We start from the raw sequence: 23,590 nt of genomic DNA on the forward strand, positions 1-23,590 counted from the left end.
AGAAAAAAAAATATATATATATATAAATGATACATATAAATACAACAAAATAAAAAATAAAATGAAATTATAAAAGTACAGTCTTTAGTGTGTGTGTGTGATGTAAAATGGAGGTAGTGCAGTTGAACACAATAGACAGCGAACACCAGTTGATGTGCATAAAGTAAGGATAAGGATAACTGATGTCCACCATACAGAAAGTGCAAATACAGTTATATAATACATATATAACATGTAATGTTCTGGAAGAAATACTTAATTTTCTGAAAACATATCTGGAGTGCCAACACTTTCTGCCACGGCTGTATGTGTAATTATGTACATATATGTAACTATTTAATTTAGTCAGTAACTCCAATGCTTTTACTGTGCTTACCAATTATTTTGTTGCCTTTAACTGAAGGCTCCTTTCAGGGCTTTAGTGGAGGTTGTTATTGCTGTTGCAGTAGGATTGACTGTGGTGTGAGTTTGCTTTGGCATGCTGTGTGTTTGAAGTGATGTGAAAACACTGTGGTTTCTCTGTAGATCAGGGACAACTTCAGGACTATAATGTTACAGAGAGAAAGGGAGAGGGATAGAGAGGGTGAGAGTTGGCAGGATGATAGCAGCAGATTAGTGGAATCTTTTTGGTTGCTGTAGGGGTTGTTATGAAGGCCGTGCCTCGTGTTATGGTGGCTGTGTGTAGGGTTATTGGGACTGTGGGTGGTGTAATTATCACTGCGAATAGGGTTATTATAGTGGCTGGTCATGGTGGCCTTGAGTTTATAGGTCATAGAGGTTATAGAGGTTATAGTTGTGAGTGGTGATATGATGGAGGTAGGCCAGATTATTGTTAGAGCTGGAGGCTGGGTTAGGTTTTGGTGGATGTCATTAAGGCTATGCATTGGGGTATGGTGGCTGTATGCAGATTATTGCTACGGCTCTTGACTGTAGGTGGTGTTATGGCTTTGGGTGGGGTAATGGTGGGTGTAGGTAAGTGGGGTTATGGTTGGTGGACATATATGGTGGCAGTGGGCAGGGTTATGATTAAAACTGGTGGTTGTATGTTGGGTCATGGTGGCTCTGGGAAGGGTTATTGTAACAGCTGGTGGCTGTTGGTGCTTTTATGACTTTTGGGACTATGGCTTTGGGTGGAGAGAGTCAAGTCAAGTCAAGAGGCTTTTATTGTCATTACATCTGAGTACAGGTACACAGTGTGATAAAATTACGTTCCTCCAGAACCATGGTGCAACATAGAATAACAAGCAATAGACAACATAAAGTGCAGGAGTGACGACAGTGCAACATAAAATTATAAAATTATAACACTAAATAACAATAAATACAATAAATACAAAGGACGAGACAATTTAAAGACAGGACAGTGCAGTACCGATACGGTATAATAAGTGTATAGTGGGGATAAGGTGCAGAGATGTGTGACATACTGTAACATATAGAACATATATAATCACAGCAGTTACTGAGGTAGAGTTTATAGTTTTTAAGAGTGCAGCAAATAAAGTCATGCCAGCCTCTGTGTGCTGACTGGGTGTGTGTGTGGGTGAAGTTCAGTTCTTGTGAGTGTAAAGGGGGGGGGGGGGGGGGGTACAGTTTAGTTTTGTGTGAGTGTGTTGGGTGAGTGGTGGGTGGGGTGGGGGTTCAGTTCTGTCTCTGTGCGTTGAGAAGTCTGACTGCCTGGTGGATGAAGCTGTTGCAGAGTCTAGTAGTGGGTGCTCGGATGCTCCTGTATCTTCTGCCGGACGGCATCAGACCGAAGAGTCCGTGTGAGGGATGGGTGGGGTCGTCCACAATGCTGGTGGCTTTGCGGATGCAGCGTGTGGTGTAGATCTCGGCGATGGAGGGAAGAGAGACTCCAATGATTTTCTCAGCTGTCCGCACTATCTGCTGTAGGGTCTTGCGGTCTGAGGTGTTGCAATTCCCAAACCAGACGGTAATGCAGGTGCTCAGGATGCTTTCTACAGTCCCTCTGTAGAACATGGTGAGGATGGGGGGTGGGAGATGTGCTTTCCTCAGTCTCTGCAGGAAGTAGATTAGAAAAGGCAAGGCAAGGCATGGACAGGGTTAAGGGTTTAGCTACTGGCTATGGGTGGGGTTATGGTGGCTCTGGAAAGGGTCATTGTTACAGATGATGGCTGTAGACGGGGTTATGGTGCCTGTGACTGATAATATTGTGGCCCTGGGTGGTGTTATGGAGGTTGCCAGCTAATGGCTGTAGGTGGGGTTATCATGACATTATATAGAATTACGGTCATAACTAGTGGTTGTTAATGGGGAATGGGGTTATGGACACAGCTGTTAGTAATGTGAATGGGGGGGTGGGGTTATGTCATGGCAGTAAATGGCGTTATGTGATGGCTGTGGGTGGGGTTCTGGTTAGAGCTGTAAGTGAGTTTATGGTGATAATTAGATGGGTTTAGTCACAGGGGTGGGGGTTATGCTTGATTACATTTGTAGGAGTTACGACCATGATTTGTGGGTGTGGCTACTGTACTAAAAGCTAAAAGATCTGAATGAGGTTACAGTGTCCAGCTCCCCCACAAGAGTGCCTACAGTTTTTCTACACCTTGCACTTTAACATATTATTTATTACAGATTTTTTTGGTGATAGTGCAGCATTGCAACACTGGAGCTGAATATGCCTCTTAAAAGCTTTCACTCTGCCGGTGTTTAATGCAGCAGCACTGAAATTAGTGCTGTTTCCAGTGAGCACTTTTCCCCTACATAGCACCCCACTCCGGCGCAGTCCATTTGTATAATAGCTTTTGAAGGACGTGTGCATGGGGATGACATGTGGAGGACAGGAGGGTAAAATGATGTGGTGTAGCAATGTGAGTAATGTGAGCTCTGCTGCTTTCTTCACTGTCATCCTCACCCTCTGAACAAAAACATTCCCATGACCTAGATGACCTGCAACAGGGTTATTTCATTTTCCCCACTGAGTTGTTGCAGCATGGTTTGGCCCAAACACTCTTTGTCCAGCCTAAGTAAATTGCTGACAAGATAGAGTGCATAGTGTACATCAGCAGTTCAAAATGTCAAGGACTTTCTATGATAAGACATAAACTTCTTCTTGGCCTGTTTAAGTGCTAATACTGTGAAAACTGGGTTGAATTATTTTGTCATTTTGGAGCTTTTCTATTAGTCAGTTCTACATACACAGATTTATGCACAATAAAAGGAACACATGGCAGTCAAAAAACAGAGATACCAGGTTTTTGCATGACATGATATGAACTTTTAGTGCCTTTTAGTCTCATTAGGAGTTTATGTTGATTATTTGACATCTAGCTGCCAATAGTATAGAAGTCAATAGCAGAGAAACATGAACCAGTCGGTACCAGGTGTGGGTTAGATGGGTAAAAATCCCTCAGCACTAAGCTGTGGAGCAGTGGAACTCTTTTCTCTTGAATGAGAATCTCTGTCCAAAACCTTTGGGATGAGGTGGGGTGGTGATGATCCAATCAGATACTCACAACAGTTATCCAAAATCTTGTAGGAAGCCTTACCTGGATAGCAGACAGTTACTCCAACAAATACCAGAAGAATAGAACTATTCTGTCCTATAGCTTTCTCTCTCTCATTTATCAGCAGTCACTGCACAACTATCTTTCTTTCCATAGCAACTTCTTGTAGCAAAGAGTTAGGGATTTATGTTGCTTGACTTTAAACATAAGTACAAATAGTCTATCAAATTAGTCTATCAGAGCAGACTTAAACACCACCACCATACAGACCTGTCCAAACCTTCCACTCCAGCTGCTCCACTCTGCAGAAGCGAGTTGTTGGCTTGGACAGGCCTCTTCAGTTCTTCTGTTTTACTGCATTACAATACAGTGTCTAAGATTTTGTTCTATGCTAGATATGATCACAAAGTGTTTGGTCTTCAGTGAATCAGTTAAGTCTATCTCAGCTGACATAGCAGCATGATACTCCACAGGCCTGGTACTGAGAGAAATCCCCAAAAAAGGCAGTGTTATTTTCTGTATCTGCAGGAAGGCTTTTGGGGAAATGTAGTTAGACAGCATGGTTAAGTCCTGCAGAACAGTGGGAACAAATAGAGCTTTGTAGTAAGATGCAGAAAAAAAGGGTCTGAAACCAAACAAAATTGAACATTTGGTTTAATCCTCAACCCAAATTCAGATCATGGTTTTGGCTGATGTTCTTCTCCATGTTTACCATTGCATATACTAAATAAGGATTTTAGTTAGGTGTTGTAAGCCTGGTGTCGGTGTTGTAAGCCGAGTCAGTGTTTGTTTTAATTCTTTTTTTTTTTTTTACCTTTTCACCAACTGCCATTTTTAGCTGAATATTTTTGGTTGCCAAATATTCTATGCATTCCACAGACTCTTGCATGGTACTGTTAACCCTGTGCACATTAATACATTGCACAATAATAATGTTGCTTGTCAAAAAAATAAAAAAGGGGGCTTTAATGTATGGTAGACATATTCAATTCATTAATTCATTGATTGTGTAAAAATGTATAGAAATAAGTAAATAATTGCTTAAAACAATATTAGAATGTAAGTAATATAAGATATTAAGACTAGAATTAACATTTTTTTGCCAGTGTAGCTAAAACTGATCATTGTCTTTTTTTTTTTCTTTTTCTTTTTTTTTTTTACTGGACCCCTCCTGGATCTCCTGCCCCATCATTATCCCAAAACCTGTCCTTTGCCATATGTCCTACTGTACCTCTTTAGTTCTAATAGGAGTTTTGACTTTTTCCTGTCTTTGTTTGTTTGTTGGCGATTAGTTGATGAATTTGCCTTCATTTTTCCCCATCTGTATGTTTTTCTCCCCTGCCTCAGACTTTGTCATAATTAGCAGTTTGCTTTTTCTCTTTATGTATACAAGTTTTCTAAGCTTGCATCAAGTCTAGCATCAATAAACCTTTTGAGGATTTAAAATAAACCATATAATATTTGGCAGTTAGAAGAGAGTTGTTTTTATTAAAATAGATATAATATTAATGATCAGTTAATTTGTGGAAAATATGGCAAACATTTGGCAGTGGCTATTAAACAAAAAGATTTCTAAATGGTAGTTAATATTCTTTTTTCACCCTGTTCTTTGATGATCAGGTTCCCACAGAGCCACAGTGGAGCAGCTATTATTTTGTGGTGGGTCATTCTCAGCACTGCAGTGACACTGACATTATGGTGTGTTGAGTGTGTGTTGTGTTGGTATTAGTGTATCAGAAATAACACCTGACCTTACTGTCTTTCTTTTATCAGTGTATATAGGAAAAAGGCATCAAAACGTTTCAAAATGTAACCACTCTAAAATAAGATTTACCCTGGTGTTAACAGTTTCAGTTACACACTAAGCAAATTGCGGATATATTTCAGTTTTATGGAGGTTGTAATCTCTGTGTGATATTTTGTCTTACCTTGAGAACTGTTATGCAAAGTCTGGCCTGGAGCCACATCCTCAGATCTGTAAATGCAGCAGTTGAGGTTCTGAATTGATATGTATTTATTTATAACTGTAAGGAAACCCTGTTTTGGGATGCTCTATAAATTGTAGGTCTACTGCTTCTGCTGTTAAATGCTTTTTTTGCCCAGCAGCACTCTGTTGAGAGTGTTCATGAGTTTCTACTGGGAAACAGAATGATTTCTTCCTGCTGTGTGTGTGTGTGTGTGTGTGTCCAGATAATCGTACCATATAACCTTATACATACAACCTCAGTTTAGACTCAGGAGGGTTGTTGTCAGTTTATAGCTTTTGTAATTAATTAGCTAGGTTTCTTAATTTGGCAAGTATTGTCAAGTGAAAGTGTGTGTGGGTGTGCATGCATTTATGTTCACATATCTATATGTGCACTGGCAGAGAGGTTATGTGGAACACACACTATTTTTTTAGTCTAATTTATTTCAGAGTTTTAACAGAATAATATTGCTCCAGTGTCTTTATTCCCAACAGCATTACAGCTCTCTGGACAACTATATTTGCATTTTTTCTTTTCTTACTTTCTTTCTTTTTTAGGTTATGGTGTCCTTGTTTAAGGTCATAGCAGCAGCTTTTGGTCTACTTGTCAATTTAGAAGCATAGTTTAAGTTATTGGAATGAAATGAAACTTGTGTGAATGTAGTGAATGTAGTGAGGATATATGTAAGTTACAGTATAGATTACAGTACAGATCCTGCACACTTGTGGGTTGCTGAAACTGCCATCCTAGCTGGTTTAATGAATGCTGGAGTGGTGAGAGACCTGAAGGAAGTGTTGGAATCTGGTGAGACATTCCTGGAGACCCTCGCTGTAGGGTGTGGGTGAGCATTATCCTGCTGAAAAATCCCAGTGGATGTCCTGCCATTAGAGGCAACACATGAGGTTGCAGGATGTCCTGCACATATCTCTGAGCTAATAATGTCCCTCATACCACTACTAGACGAGCCTGACTATTTTACAGTGGCTTGCAAAAGTATTCATACCACCCTGAACTTACTCACATTTTGTCACCTTACTGTCACAAACTTAAATGTATTTTATTGATATTTTAAGTGATAAACCAACACCAGGTCTCACATACTTGTAGAGTGGAACAAAAATGGTAAATGGTTTTCAAAATTTTATCAAACTAAAACCTGAGAAGTGTGACATGCAAAAGTATTCAGCATCAAATAAAGTCCAATAAAATGCCCTCAGAAGTCACTTAATTGGTTAATAGTGTCCAGCTTTGTGTACTTTAGTTTCAGTATAAATAAACCAGGCCTTATGGGTTTGTTAAATAACACTAGTGAACAAACAGCATCACAAAGACCAAGGAACTCACCAGACAGGTCAGATATAAGGTTGTGGAGAAGTTTAAAGCAGGGTTAAAATCATGTTTAACAATCACTTAAAATCTCAGTAAAATACATTTAGGTTGTTGTTGTAAGGTGACAAATTGTGAAAATGCTCAAGGAGTATGGATACTTTTGCAAGACACTGTATGTGATGGCTCCCCAGATCATCATACCTGCATTATGGGCAGGTTTAAAGTCCTCAATATGAGCCCACACTCAGACATTGTTAAAGACGATATGGTTTCTTGTTAATGACACTAAAACAAAGTGACTGTGGTTGAAAGGCAGGCAGCCTAGATGGTATTAAACTAAGAGGTACACAATCCAACATTAGCCTCTGAGATCCTTCTGTATAGGGCAGTTGTATAGAGTTGTATTGACAGAGATTATATGCTTTGACGCAAGGTGCATTAATTCTTTAAAGTTTTATTTATTTTGTCAATGAGTGAAGCTATTTGAATGGCCAGGAATAATAGTATAAGGTGTGTGAAAATAGGTGTAGCTCAACCTCATTCCTCCAAAACAGCTATGACCTGTAAAAGGACATAGACTCCACGCGCTCTCTGAAGGTGTCCCGTGATATCTGCTACCAAGATTATTAGCAGGTCCTTCAACTCTTTCAGTGTCATAGAGCCATGACCCTGTCGCCAGTTCACCCGTTACTCTTCCTTGGACAGCAGTTGGTAGGTACTGACCACTGCATACCAATTAAAAAATACCCAGCAACACCTGTCTGAGACCTGTTGTGGAGATGCTCTGAGCCAGTTACCTAACCATCAGAAGCTGTCTCTTGTCAAAGTGGCTCAGATTTTTATGCTTGCCTATTTCTTCAGCTTGCAGTACATCAGATTCAAGAACTGGCTGTTCTCTTACTGCATAATGTATTATGCCACGTGTCAGGTGCTGCTCTAACAAGATAATTAATGAGAATGTTTACATGCACACATTAATCTGTTCAGAATCGGATTACTGCACTTGTCTGATTATTGAAGTGGTGATGTAAACGGCATGCTCCGATTTCTTTTATTAAGAAATTTGATAATGGAGTAAAGTATTATTTTATATATTTATTCTCAGTTCCTGCTGAGAACACTTTCAAAGCAATGCCGAAACTTAAAGACTGAAAATCCCCATCGTTTAGCTGATGTTTGATAATATTGTGGTTTGATGTGTTTTTAAAAAAAATGCAGCATGAAATTTGACTTTTACTAAGAATGTCCCCGATCAGATCACGTAATTCGAAATTGTGGCCGATCACCTACTTTGCGAAGGATCAGAATCAGTTGGAAAAGTATTTAACAAAAATGTAAAGTTACGTTGTTACTCCACAAGTTCACTATAGACTCTGCTGCAAGTTCACATTGAGAATGCCCATGCAAATTAAGATATTAAAATACAGTAAAAAAAAAAAAGTCTAGTCAACCAGGCATAAACCAAACTACACTATTATTACTGTCTCTCTCCAAAAATAATAGAACTATCAACATTTAAAAAATGAATCATGATCTTAATTATGATTAATCAAAGAATTGTTGTTGTGTAACATTTTTTGTTTATTTGAGAAAAGATGCCTATTTAAATGGAAATAATTTCATTAGCAATTTAGTTCATTTTGTCCTAAAAATTGGTTGTTTTAATACTGCTGTGACTAAATTAAGTAATTCAATTTAATAATTTAAAATTAATTTTAAAAAACTTTAAGGGACAACTTGGATATGTTCTTTCTATCTATCTTCAGAATCAAATGACTTGGATTCTTGAGCAAAGAAATATGATCTGAACATCCCTATATTTACATTTTGTGCCATTTTTGGCTGGCTGCAAAACAAAAATCTGATTATTGACCTATTAAGGTAAACTCCAATTCTTTTTAATCATCTGATTACCCAAGTTCATGTATACACATTGATTTGGAACTGACAAAGTTATTAGATTATGAACTGTATGTAAACAAACTCACTTCCCCTGTCAGTGACAGTTTTAAGGTTAGTGTAGGTTTATTTTGGGCAGGTAAGATAACATTTTTGAAATTTATGCATGCTGCATGTAATAACTCAGGACAGATGGATCCAGTATAGCTCTGGCTATACTTGAGATGCATTATGCTTTTAGTGCTGATGGAAAAAGTACCTGGTTTCTGGGTGAGTAGATGTATTGATGGGCTCTGTGCAGCGTTTTGGGTTTTTGATGGTATGAGGGTTGATTTGCTAACTTCCAGTTCCAGCTTCCACATCTCTCTGTGAGGATGATAAAGCAGGCGAACGCTCGGGCGGACAGCCAAAGGATTTTCATCTCTGGACCAGCTAGTGCTGTGTGTGTGTCTCTCTCTCTCTCTGTGTGTGTCTTTTTTTGTGTGTCACAGCTCAGACCAAATCCCCTGCCTCGTTTGTGGAGATAAATATTTACAACTCCCACTATTCCCTCATTTTCTCTCCCCCTGCCCTCACCCCTGCCAATCTATCTTCACCCTCTCTCTTTCTCGCTCTCTTTTCTTTTTTCTCTCCCTCTCTTCCTCTGGCTCTATTGCTCTCTCACTCTCCCTTTCTCTCCAAACCCAAATCCTCTCTATCTCTTCCACTCTTGCTCAGAATACTTTGTCTGCTCCGTCCCATTGCTGCACCCTCCTCCCAGCCCCCCTTCAGTCTGTGCACTCAGTGAAGGCTAAGGCTACCGAGGCTTAGCAAGGCCTGGATCAGACAGTGTGGATAATGAGCATGTAGAATGGCAGCATCCGCAGCAGAAGCAGCAGCAGTAGCAGCAGCAGGCTTGGTTTCAGTGCGCGGAATGCTGGCTCGGTTGCATTAGAGAGGATTGCAGGGATTAGTAAAGCAGCTAGCCTAATGCTTCTGCAGCATTGCTTCATTAATGTGGTGGCAGGCTCCGGTGCCACAGCCAGGCTTACGTTCAGCACCGCGGCTTTTCTGACATGCCGTGGGGTTTCCGCGCTCTGGCTAGGCTAAAGTCTGAGGCTCTGGCTGCTTGGCTATAGGCTGAGATGGCAATAGGCTTGAGCTGCTTGGCTAGGCAAACGCAGTGATAGGCTTTAGCGACTTTGTGAGAGCTCAGCTGGAATGATCTGCAGTGTTAACAGTGAGCAGGGTAATGAAGCCTAGGATTGTGCCATGATGTAATACAGTGGTAATAATTATTATGACTTCTAGGCTGGACTTAGCAGGGGCTGTTACCCAACACTGCAGGGAAATAGAGAGAGACGAGGAGAGCAGAGACACAGATAAGAAAAAGAAGGACAGATAAGCAACTGGAGATCTGTTGCCTTCATGTGTTTGTAGTTCTGTTGTACACTACTTCATATAAGTCCTTTTCAAAAGGCGTTATTATCCCTATCAGCACAAACAGTGTTTCCTGAATAAAAATCAATCAATGTACAGGACATCAAAACAGACATCTTCTCAATTAGTGTGTTTTCTTTCTTTTCATGATTTTATACATTATTTCATACATTATACATTTCATATTGAACACAATCTATACAGGAACACATAATTATTTTGTAAACAAAACATTTTAACCCAAACAGAATAGGTTTTATACTTTAGATTTTAAGTACCACATTTAAGTCGCATGGAATAGTTTTCTCAGCGTCTTGAAGAAGTCAGATTCAGTGACAGATCAAATTTTTGAGGGCTGTGTGAACATGTGAAAAAATACCTATTCAAATCATATTTGACTTGCATTTATACAAAGTGCTAGATCAGATACTCATCCAGTTTGTGGTCATGCCGCATTCATGTGAAAGGTCAGTTTGGATTTCATTAGGAATGCACTAAATATTGGCTAAATGAAGAAGCTGGCTGCTGTGCCTGTTAGCTTTGTGGTTAGCAATTGTCGCTAAACCGCTCTGGCCTAACAGAGGCCGTCTGCTGTGTCTGCATCCCCCGTTTCAAATTAAAAGCCCTCTGCAGGGTTTGTAATTGCAACTTCATCATGGTTGGTATGTCATTGTTTTTTTTCTTTAAAAAGCAGAACAAAAATACATTTTAGCTATTTAATTTATGCAATTGTGAAAAAGTGCCTAATAAAAAAAAATATTTCATTTTCAGCCTTTGGACAAATGTTTAATTTTGCCCTGTTTAAGGTTCACCCATCAATGTTTATTTCGGTACATCACTATATTTCATGTCTCTTTTTGCCTTGCAGTATGTGCTTAGTGCTGTCATTAGGCAGCACTGGTGTTGTGCTGAATTCCGTCTCCCTGACTGAATCCAAGACATTGTAAACCCCCAGGAATACAAAGTGAAGTGAGCTTTAAAATGCACTGTAAAGAATTTGACTTGCTGCTGCACAGTAAACAAAACTAGATTTTCCTAGCTTAGTAAGAAAACAGTGGCACCTGCAGCATAATCCAGTCATTAGTCTGAGTTTTGGTAAGCTCCTTTTTAAATATCATCGCTCCTCACATATAAATAGGGCCATTCAACTTTAGTATAGAGCTCACAATTAAGAGTATCACTATATAACTGTTGGCTAATTAACTGTAATGTATAAACTTTGTTGCTAGATTACTGTTACACATTTGTACTGGATTACAAATATCACATTAACACTGTTTTCATTAGCAAGTTCAGTCTGTTATATATATGTCTTTTTTGAAGTAAGGGACACAGAACTTATAAGGAAGTGGAGTAAAAAAGATTTTTCGGTCCAATCAGACGACACTATTTCAGTTTTCCATCTGCTAAAAATGGCACTGAGGGTCATCAAGTTGCAAAGAACATGAAGTTATGCAACACCACTGACATTCAACAAGATCATTTAATAAAAGTAAAAAACATATATTCAGTCTGGTGCAGCATTTCACATTAGACTTTCCATAATATGAGCATATGCTCTGGCAAGTGAAATGCACTACGGGATGCCATTTTCCACTGTAATTGATTTATTAGCATATAAAAGATGTAATATATTCAACACAGGCTGTCACCACAGCTAGACAGACATCATTTAGTTTATAACGACCTCCAAATAAACCTGTGTGTTGAGAGAATTGAACAGTCAGTCTAAGCAGTTTGAAAATTGCCCTTCAAAAAAGTGAATGATAATGACAAAAACAGGGCATGAAAACTGCACATAGTGTTTTAGCCTAATTTGTGGCCATGCATTATAGAAATCTCCAGCACTGCAGACACTTCTAATCATTGTTTTCCAGACCTGTTCTGCCTGCAGGCCAAGTCTGCTTTGAGTTAGTCCATATTGATGTGTGTTATTGTGCTGCAGGGCTTTGATCACAGTTTGTAGAATCAGAAAGTTAGACCATGTACTATAGCCTATTATCAGAAACAACTTTGTGTATATATATATATATATATATATATATATATATATATATATATATATATATATATATATATATATATATATATATATATATATATATGAGACCCGCGTTGTATAGGGACATTACGTTTCTGCTTCTCTACACCAAGACACTTAATTTCTTAAAATGTTGAGCCTTTGGTTTTATACTGAGACACTGACTGTACCAACTAGTGGTCACATGACAACATTACTCTCAATTGACTGAAAACAAGATGGCAGTAATCCCAGTCAAAAGTTTCTACAGCCAGTCCAGACAGAAGCATGGACAAGGTAAAAGTTCTTATCCATTTTCTTTTGTTTAAAACTAGTTTGTATACTTATTGTAGTAAGCTAAAATGTAGTTTTGGGACTGATTGGGTCCTACTGATCCCAAATGGCAATGAGTTTTTTAGATGATAAAGTGAACTGCTGTCCCCATATTCGGACAATGTTTTTGTGCAGGAAGTCGTTTTTTTGCAAAAACACAATTTAGTTTTCATAAATGTTAAGTCCTACTAATTCCAAATAGTTTGAAGAAATAAATAATGCGCAGCAAGCAAAAGTCTGGGTCTCAGTAGGATATATATTCACAGATCTCTATTTACAGCAGTGTTATAAAGTGAATTGCACTTCCCAACTGTAGAGGGAGCCCAAGAGCAAGAAATACCAGTTCTCAAAAAATATTAAATTAACTTAAATTGAACATAAATCTTTTGATTTCTCTGCAGTGTCATCAAATGACACAAGTACATACATCGTGTTTACAACAATGTTTTAGCCTTGTCTTTTGAGGTCCAAAGAAACGAGTGTACTGAACTGCGGCATGAGGTGCTATCACTGTCCGAGGATCACCAGATCATTTGAATTCAAGATCATGGTGCTTGCCATCAGCAGCCAGACTCAGAGAGAGCGCAATTAGCTCTTACCGGGTTCATAGATGACCCTCTCTACCCAAATAGCTTCTTGAGTGATGTTGGTCAGCACAGGTGTCTCTTAGCTGATGTTTCAGAGCTGGAGATCTGCCACTTTTTATTTTATTTTTTTCAGAGTGTGCTGGGTAGCCAATTATTCTATCCAATAATTTGCAGGCGGTGACTGACTTCATGTGTGTTGGAGGAAGCACGTGCTAGTCTTTATCCTCCTTGTGTTTGTTGCATTGCATAGTTGCATAGCATATGAACAGGACTGGGTAAATAGAGTAAAATTGGAAATACATGTTTAAAATGTGCTTTTATGGACTCACAACAGATTTGTGTTGTGTTTGTACTGACAAGACATGCAATAACTAATAGGTAAACGTAGCTGTCAACTTTCTGTGTAATGATTTACCTCAGTACTAGTTATGCAGTTTGAAGTTCCCTTTGAACAAAGCCCTTTCTCTCTTTGTGGTTTGGAATCTCACTTAAAATGTTCAAAATTCTCTGTGAAGTGGACTGCACTTGGTAACTGCAATCACCTGGTGTTTTTTAGCACCAAAACCTGTATTACCATTGTACCTCTTGGTCTTTTCCTTGGGGCACCATCTGCCAACTTTTATGGAATTTATTATCATGATCAAAATTAACCATTAGGAGATATTTTGTGTATTGCTTACAGTTTAGTTTAACAGTTGTAAACATGGTTTTATAATATACTGATTTTGCACAGACTCTGTGACTTTGTGAATCTTTTCTTTCTTAGAATCTGCAGTATCAACCCATTTTAAGTATATAAAAATATAAATAAACTTAACCAAATCTTGACCTTAGAATTGGAAATGATCTCCAATCTAAAAATATGTGCACTGTTACATGCCTACATGTCTGTATTATTCACTGCTGTGTTCTGGAGCTTGACCCCAGTCAGTGAGCCACACTTCAACTCTGTTTCTGTTTGTGGGTCTCACAGCTCCAGAGCCCCCTGGCAGGCCTGGCTCCACAACCACTCAGCCTGAGTCAGCCTTACGCTCCAGTGGCTGACCTCACACTGATGGAGGTGGACTACTCTGTGTGTGTGTGTGTGTGTGTGTGTGCGCGCATTTGACACTTCTATAGCCACGGTCATCCCCTCACACAACCTTTACCGCCCCTTCTACCAAGCACAAGCTGTGAAACACTGGACCAAGCTTGCTAGAGCCGCTGTGAAGAATGTAGATACAATAGCAGAAAGGTGCAGTGTAGCATTGACCAAGCGCTGGCTAACTTCCAGCAGGCTTTGTTAGAGAGCCACCAAACCTTATCAAACAGCTGCTACAGCAGGCCACTGAAAGAAAGTGCTGCTGATCCTTTTCCCCCGGCTGAGTGTCAGCCCTAATCTGACGGACAAGTTTGTCCTTTTCGGCCTTTGGCTGTGCTCGGAAGGTACACAGACGGAGTGTGGGAACAAACTGCTATATAATGGATTGTGAAAATGCTTCTGTAATGCCTCATCTAGCTTGGCCAGACTGCTGCTGGGTTATTTTTAACTGTCTCCATTGTTATTAGAACCTGGTCTGGAAATCCAGTTCAGCTGATGTCAACTAAATGAATGTATAAAGATGATTTCGACCTCTGACTTAGAAAACTTGCTAGTGAGTTCTGGATAACACATCGTCTCAGGGTAATAAACAGATACTTTGAATATGATAATATTCACAATACAGCACAGTGCTTTTTTATCTTCTGTACTCACATATCCATCCCTGTTCATTTTTATTTATTTTTTTAATCTTTGTTTATCGACCTTCTGCCTCTTCATCTTCTGTCTGTCTCAGTCAGTGCAGCAACTTGACTGAGAATCAGGTCGTCCTCACATTATGTGCATCAAACATTTCTGCATTTAGGGACTAATAACATTCTAGTTTAGTCTGCTATTGAATTTGGTTCTCCAATTGTTCCAGATTTTTGTTTTTACTGTGTGAGCACCTGAGTAATGTATAGATGGAGCTCTCTTTACAAGTAATAGTGGAGGTATTTGAAGTGCACACTATTTAAAAAGCTGTACTTATGTTGTCCGATTTAAATTAATAATAGTATATATTCCTTTTTAGTAATTCATTTTTGTTCAAAAGTAAAAGGAAACTATAATTTCGATACTAGAACATTGGAAAAAAATGGCATTGATACAAAGCTGCATTGTTGATGTACTGTTTTAACTTCATTAAAGGATAGACTCACTGGGCTGTGTTTATAGTTAAATCTATAGAAAAATATTTCATAATGTTTTAAGAGTTAATCTCTTTTTTTCTGTTTAAAGCAGTAGTTTGCCATTTGTTTCAAACTTGTTTTTAATTATTTTTATTAAGATAGAAACAACCTTAAATGCTGCACACTTTGTAAGTTTGGCAATTCATTAAAAAAAGGAAAAAATACATATTATACGGGATGCTTACAAAAATCTGTAAAAAATCAAACAAAAAAAGGAATCATATAATTAACTCCCGGATCCCGGAGTCCCGGATCTTTACCCAGGCAAAGCCCTTGATGATGAAAAAACAGTAAATGCTTTAAATTTCCTAGATGTAGCTGTACAGTATATTTTGCAGACTGAATATTACATTACATTGTAACAACATTACATTACAAAGCAACTCACAAATAATAAGGTACATTAGCAATAGAGGACATAAAATCCAAGGCAAAATATTTTGGGCAGGGCCTGAAGAAGTCCAAAGGTAATAGTGGGATAGAAAATAAATAAAGTGGGAGCGGCCAGAAGAGACATAAGACTTGACTTGGACTCCTGACTAAAGACTTAAGACTTGACCAAGTCTAATCCCTCAAAGAATTGAGACTTGTCTCGCAAAAAAGACTTGTGAAAATCTTTGCTGTGATGCTCTGAGTATATGTCACTTAGGGGCTTTGTGAGTTAAAGTAATGGACAGAGTGCGGTAAAGGAACTTTACACATATTTTAAAGGGTCTATCTCACAAAATATATATTTTTCTGTAATTGATTTGTTTATAGAACATTTCAAACTGAATTTCTTAGTAGTTAAACATTTATTGCATCTTTTTAGAGGAATTAAATTATAACGCTCTTATTATATCATTTACAATTATTTGAGATCATATATCGTCCAAGGAAGTTGCTATTGTGACAGTCCAGTGTGGAGGCCTTCTTTCTGATGGTGCTGCTGGTGTTATTATTGTTGTCAAATAAGTAGGACTGAGTAAGTGCCCTTGCTCACATGCTCTGTTCTTATTGGCTCTGATTTGCTTTGCTGTCATGGTTACTCAGCTTCTCTCTGTCTGCTGTCTGATGCCAAGCTGTCCTTGATGATGTCACTGCCAAAACAGTTCAATACTCAAAACTCTCTCTCTCTCTCTCTCTCTCTCTCTCTCTCCAGGATCTGAAGAAGGTGCTGTCGTTCCCTCCATACCCGGGGGAGTTCCTGCACCCGGTTGTGTATGCGTGCACTGCTGTTATGCTGCTCTGCCTCTTTGCTTCCATCATCACATACATAGTGCATCACAGGTAGGCCTGCAGCTTCCATCCACTCTCATTATGACTAAGCATTACAGTCTTTTTGTTAGCACAATGGCCTTAGGGGCTCTGTTGAATGGCACTGATGGAGATGCATGTGGCTCTACTCCTCTCTCAGAGTTTCTAAACTCATAGTGATCAATGCCCAGGTGGTACCTCTATCATTGTTTTGTGCGCTGAAAGATTAATCTCAGAGCTCTTACAGCTTCAGTATTTACTTGAGCACATCAGTGCACAGTAGTGCACATGGGACGAAAAACCTTTCTACTCACCCCAAGAGAGAACAGCACACTGTGTTGACTCGGTTTCCCAAATATAAATGGCTGTAGCATATTCAAGCTTTAAACATGCGATTTTAAACTCCTCCCAGTATTTTATGCTTTTAGGAGAGAAACTCTCATAATGTATATGTGTCCACAAGTGTTTGTGGACAACCCTTCTAATAAATGTATCCATCTACTTAATCTTAATGGATCTTAGTATGTAGAAGTCTATAGCAAATACATAGTTATATATACATAGCTCTGGAAAAAAAAAAGACCACTTCAGTTTCTGAATCAGTTTCTCTGATTTTGCTATGTATAGGTATATGTTATAGCTATATGTAAAATGAACATTGTGGTTTTATTCTATAAACTTCAGACAACCTTTATCCCAAATTACAAATTAAAATATTGTCATTTAGAGCATTTATTTGCAGAAAATGAGAGCTTTCAAACCCCAAAAAAGATGCAGAGCTTTCAAACCCCAAATAATGCAAAGAAAACAAGTTCATATTCATATTCATCAGAAATAAATATTTGGTGAAATAACCCTGATTTTTAATCACAGTTTTCATGCATTTTGGCATGTTCTCCTCCATCAGTCTTACACACTGCTTTTGATAACTTTATGCCACTTCTGGTGCAACAATTTAAGCAGTTCAGCTTGGTTTGATGGCTTGTGATCATCCATCTTCCTCTTGAATATATTCCAGAAGTATTCAATTTGGTAAAATCAAAGATACTCATAATTTCTAAGTGGTCTCTTTATTTTTCAGATATATATATATTTGGTACAAGATTTTATTTTGACATCGAATGAAAGCAAGATACATGTTGAAGATTTCTTGTTGAAAATGAAAATCAGGTTGGCAGCAGAACCCAACATTGTACAGACATCACATTATGGTTGGAATTCAAAGGCACATATTCATTAGACACAAACACTGAGTCAACATTAAGCCCCAACATTAAACAAACTTTTTGCATCTTAAATATCTGGATAAGAATTTAAAGGGACGCTAAGCATGTGCCAATCACCTACTGACACTCATAACTCATAACCTGTTTTTATATCAGCTATAGCTCTCCATTATCTCTTTAACAATAACAACTGAACATGTGCCCATCACCTATTCACACTCTTAAATCAAAGCTTGTTTTACTTTAGCTATATCTTCATTATCTCTCTGTACTGTTGTTTTTATTCTGTTATTTGTTTGTACTGTCCGGGTCTGCCCGAGGGGGATGGGTTTCTTTTGGTTTCTTCCTTTTAGTACGAGGGAGTTTTTTCCTTGCCACTGTTGGCATCACTGTGGTGCTGCTCATAAAAAGGATTGGACCCGTTTCTCTGTAAAGCTGCTTTGTGACAACATCTGTTATAAAAGTGCTATATAAATAATAATGAATTGAGTTTAATTGAATTGAATTGAACAAACCACATAAAATGCAAGCGCAAACACTCTCAAAACTGGTTTAAAAAGCTACAAATCTGTTCACTCAAACTACTTAGTCCAAGACACCCCTTTAGGTAAAACTAAAGCTCCTCCACATTACAGTACATTGTTGCTGTGCAAATCAGTCTAAACAGTTGCCTTCTCTTAAGTTTAAAGCAATGCATGACTGCATGTTAAATTGTGTATTTTGGGCAATACCTTCTTTATAACAGAACAGGCAAAAGACTAGAAGAATACACAGCTTGCTACTGCATAATAAGCCGATTTGCTTATTGGGTGCCACACAGCCATCACATTTCATTCTAACTAACTTGAAATGCATTTGTCTACCCAAGTGTACAGGCATGTGTTTAAAATTGTATCAGAATACAGTCCAGATACTATACTCACATAATCATTAATCGGGTATAGACCGGGTCTGAGTTTTTATTTCCCTCCATACTTTGATTTAAAATTGATAGCATATCAAGTCTAGCAATGGTAATATTTCACATTAAGCGTTAAGTAGACAGTAGCATTACAAAGTTTAGCTGTGGTTGGTGATATTTGGTATAATTCTACATGAATATAATGCTGGCACGTGGACTTTAATAACTGTCACAATAATGTCAGCATTCTTTCATTTCATCAAGAGATTAATCTTCTTTTACATAGACAGCTTTTTTTTTTAAGTAAGTGTGTTTTGTCTGATCAAACTGAATCGCAGTGGATCATTGTGTCTTCTTCAATAGAGCTTATTCCAACCCACCCCAACACACACTCTCTCACATACAAATGCTCACATACTTCAGACAGTTCAGCCGAGCTTTCTTCATCAGGTGGAAAAATGCGTTTGGACTGAAGTGGACGGTGTGTCTCAGCTCATGAATCTCCCTCACCACACTCCTCTCGCCTTAGCTTTCATCTCTGCTCTCTTTTTTCTCTTCACTTTCTTCTCTAAGCTGGTGCGGTGCGGTTTGCTATGAGTCAGGCCCATCTAACAGACAGCTTGAGTCATTTAGATGGGAGGTGTGTGTGTGTGTGTGTGTGGCTGTGTCTGCTCACTGTGTGTTGATGCGAGTGTGTTTGCGTGAGCACCCACATACTTTTTTAAGTGTAGAAATTGATTCCGCTCACTTCTGCCTCTCTGTAACTCAGATCAGATGGTATTATACTGCACACTGATTCCACCTCCTCTCTTTTATTAGAGGAATTCTCTCCTCCTGCTGTTTGCCTGATGAAAACAAATGTTCCTAACCAAAACCTGCAGCAGTCCTGACTGCTGTCCTCCCCTTACCTGCTCTTCCTTGCGCATACCTGCGCAGGCACACACACACAAACGCACACAGTGTGCTGGCGGCGGTGCCAGGTTAATGCTGTTGACCTACTGAAGCTGCTGCTGCCTCAACTGCTCTCTCCTGCCCCGACACTGCAGATGATTTATAGGCTGAGAGAGAGAGAGAGAGAGAGGCAGAGGCTGGGAAAGAGAGTTGACTCATCCTTGCTGTTGGCATGTGCTCTTTCTTTCTTTCTGGTAATTAATTTTTCTTGCCTTTTCTTTGTAGCACAGATATTGCAGTGAGTCACTTATTAGCGCATTGATTAGATAATGTACAGCAACGCCACCCCTGTTTCTCTTAGTCACTCTACAGCCTGCTGTATTAATCTGATGAGCTGGCTCATTATAGTGCTTTTAATGTAGATATGTGTGTCAGATACATGAACGTTCAGTTCAGTGACAACGCTCCCCCAACATACATCTCGGACACTCATTATTATTCCTACTCAGAAAGTGCTGAAATGACATCAGATCTTGATAAGCATGATAAGCTCCTCTAAGGTTATCTCCATGCTTTAGTAGATAGAAGCTTTATGTCATTTGTGATAAAAATAAAACAGCCTTCCAAATGTTGCAGACATATTGGAGGCTTCACCATTAAAAGAACCATCTAAAATTGCTATATATATTTGTTTTAATATTAGATCAATAGGAGAACGAGGTCCCACTGTAGTACATATGTCACACAGTTCCAAAGGCCTGGGGTTGCTGGTTCAATTCCCACTCCAGTCACTGTCTGTAATGGGCTTGATGTGTTCTCTCCAAGATCAACCAGGTTTTCTCAGGTTCTCCAGTGTCCTCCTGTCTCACAGAGCTCTCTGATGGGACTACTAAACACAAGGCAAGACCAATCAGGATGCTCTCTGTCACATTCTCACACTGTCATACTAGATTGTCCCCAAACAGCTACAACTACAACTACAGTAGTCACAGGAGAGGTGGGATGTCTTTACATGTCTTTTTTTTTTTTTGGTTAAATACTTTTTGAATTGCTGGAAAAAACTTTTGTAACAGTAGATTCAATAGAGTCAAATGACCAGTTTTCAGTAGTATATAGAACCTGTTTTCTTTTTTTTGTATGGTTTGTATGGTCGATTTTTGCATTAGCCACAGAAAGTTTTATAGTGGTTAGAGTGGGCTGCAACTTGGGAAACCCTGACTTAGAGTGTAGCTAAAATGGTAGTTTTTTTGTAATATCCAACATGACATTTGATGTGATGTGTTAAAATGAACATTTACCATCTGATAAATGACCACGAGGCACAATTTCTTTCCTCCTAATCTTCACAATACATACAATAATGATGTGCTACATTTGATGAATAGAGCTGGGATGCTGGGGGGGGGAGGTGGTGATGGTAGTGTTAGGGCAAGATAATTTAAGCAGAAAATAAAAGTGCAGTCATACCATGGGATCATGGGATATGATAACTATGTGAAAAGAGTAAACTTTTTTTGCTGCATTCTATTTGAACTCAGTGGTCAGAATTTCCTAGTTCCCAGTAGGAACTTAGAACAGGAACAAAACTGCAGGTCAGATTTCCTACTTCAACCTCGAGTTTAGAATCCAAGATGGCTGCCCAAAACATGTACAGTTCAGTATCATCACTTCTGTCTATTTGTCTCTCAATAAATCAGTTGCACAGACAATATACTGTTCAACTTCTGTCTTTGAGCATGTTTCCATGATGTTTGGATTTGCAAAATAGAATATAATGTATTATCAACTGGAATTGCTAGCATTGCTACCCTGGGACGATGCTAACAATAAGATCTGACTATCTAACGATTTGTCTGGAATGCAGTCAACTCAGTTGTGACATCAATCACAGCTCCAATACCCAACATCAGTGGTAACTAGAGTATAGTATATGTTAGCAGACTATAAAAGAAGAAAGAAGAATGTGTGAGAGACTGCAATATCAAATTTAAAAAGTGTGTAATTTGTGTTTACATACATATACCCTTCTCTATGTTGCTGTATGAAGAGATGGCAGACATAAAAGGATTAAATTAAAATGCCCAGCGTACACATCTCATCACTCATGTTTTACTATGAAGTGTGTTCTGCTTTATTTGACAGTGCAATCAGGATCAGCCGAAAGGGATGGCACATGCTTCTGAACTTCTGTTTCCATACGGCCCTCACATTCGCTGTTTTCGCCGGAGGCATCAACCGCATCAAATACCCCATCTTCTGCCAGGCTGTGAGTGTTCTTCATAAACACATTTTCTCTCTCTTGCTCTCTCTCTCTCTGTTAAAAGATCACTGCCTACTGAATTGTTTATTTTTATCTAGTGATGTGCATTGACTTTCTAATGTATAGAGCACTCTTCATTTTCTGTGTGCGTGTTTGTTTTCTGTGCTATTTACAATGGCTACATGCATGTTGACTCTTCTCTTGATGCATTCTGTCTATTGGTTTGTTTGTGTCAGCTCTTGGCTATAATACATGTAGTATGGCTGGTGAGAGAGAAGCAAATGTTGTTGGCCCTCAGGGGGCCTTTATCCCATGAGAGCTTTTTACAGACTGTAGTGTTGTTTTAATTAGTGTGTGTGTGTGTGTGTGCGTGTGTATGTGTGTGTGGTTTGCCGTACCTCTAGGGGACTTTCATCTGTGCAGTCATGCATTGAACTAAGCATTACTTTAGCTGAGAAATGTGTAGCAGTCTGCTGTATTTATTTCTTGACCTGCAGTTATAGTAACCAGTTCAAGATTGTTATGGCCTCGCTTTCTAAGGGGAAAAAAACATATTTAGTCAGGCACATTAACTAAAAAAACAGCTTTTTTTTTTTTTCTTTTTTCAATTAACTCTTTTACACATGCACATTTACCAGGGAATCCAATTGTAATTAAGTACAGGGGTTGGACAATGAAACCACAGTCATTTATTGTCTCAACGGACAGTTCTGGTGGAAACAGGCGAGTTGAGGTGCACATTGAATTCTGCTGTGATATGGGCAGCCGTAGTTTTATGTTTTTTGGATACAACCCGGGTTAGCACCCGAACATCCCTTTCAGACAGCTTCCTCTTGCGTCCACAGTTAATCCTGTTGGATGTGGTTGGTCCTTCTTGGTGGTTGGTCCTTCTTTGTGATGTACCGTGGCTCTTGATACATCACAAAGACTTGCTGTCTCTGTCACAGATGCACTAGCAAGACGTGCACCAACAATTTGTCCTCTTTTGAACTCTGGTATGTCACCCATAATGTGGTGTGCATTGCAATATTTTGAGCAGCAAAACTGTGCTCTTACCCTGCTAACAGAACCTTCACACACTGCTCTTACTGGTGCAATGTGTAATTAATGAAGATTGGCCACCAAGCTGCTCCAATTTAGCCATGAAACCTCCCACACTAAAATGACAGTTTCAGTTTTAATTGTCCAACCCCTGTACATAGGGCTTAATTGTGAACAGGAGCTTTGGTATAATTCTCAAGAAATTATTGGGAGGACTTGTGTACGAACATACTGTTTTTTAGTTATGTGAGTTAAAGACAGACTGAATGTTTTTGGACATAATTTTAGAAAGAAGCTGTTTGTGTGCACGTTTCCTACTTAACAAATTTGCTGCTGCATCAGTAGTGAATAGTACAGAAGTGGATTTTGTATTAGTCAGAAACGAAAGGAGCTTTCATGCTGAGAATATCCCATCCTGTTTACCAGGACTTTTACAGCTAGCATAAACAACAGTCTGGTAAAATGTCATTAAATGTGTCATAAAATGCTCATTTAGTGTTTTAAGTTTTTCTCCACAGTCTGAAGAGAAAATGTGTGACTTTTTAGGGTAAAAAATTCTCAGATGTGATTTTTACACATAAATATACAACTCATTAATAAGTCATTAATAATTGGTTAACAGTCAAAAACGTTGATAGCTGAGAGAGTGGGAGAAATAGAGAGAGATTTAAGCAATTTAATCCATAATTCAGTAAAAATAAAAAGATAAATAAAAAAATTACTAGGCCAAACTTGGTTAAATTATTAATTTGTTCAAAAAACAA

The 23,590-nt window shown here is 38.7% G+C and overlaps 1 protein-coding gene across 2 annotated transcripts in view; it reads left to right on the plus strand.

Moving 5' to 3' along the window:
* The window catches only part of LOC103040329 (adhesion G protein-coupled receptor A3), a 220,211-nt gene that overhangs the window by 169,765 nt on the left and 26,856 nt on the right, over window positions 1-23,590 (plus strand). For both annotated transcript variants that reach the window (XM_007228648.4, XM_049481157.1), the window contains 2 exons: window positions 16,413-16,540; window positions 21,668-21,791. In XM_007228648.4, the coding sequence (XP_007228710.3) occupies window positions 16,413-16,540; window positions 21,668-21,791 (252 nt within the window). The remainder of the gene's footprint in view (window positions 1-16,412; window positions 16,541-21,667; window positions 21,792-23,590) is intronic.

This window comes from Astyanax mexicanus, chromosome 7, assembly GCF_023375975.1.
Source record: "Astyanax mexicanus isolate ESR-SI-001 chromosome 7, AstMex3_surface, whole genome shotgun sequence".
Lineage (NCBI taxonomy): Eukaryota > Metazoa > Chordata > Actinopteri > Characiformes > Acestrorhamphidae > Astyanax > Astyanax mexicanus.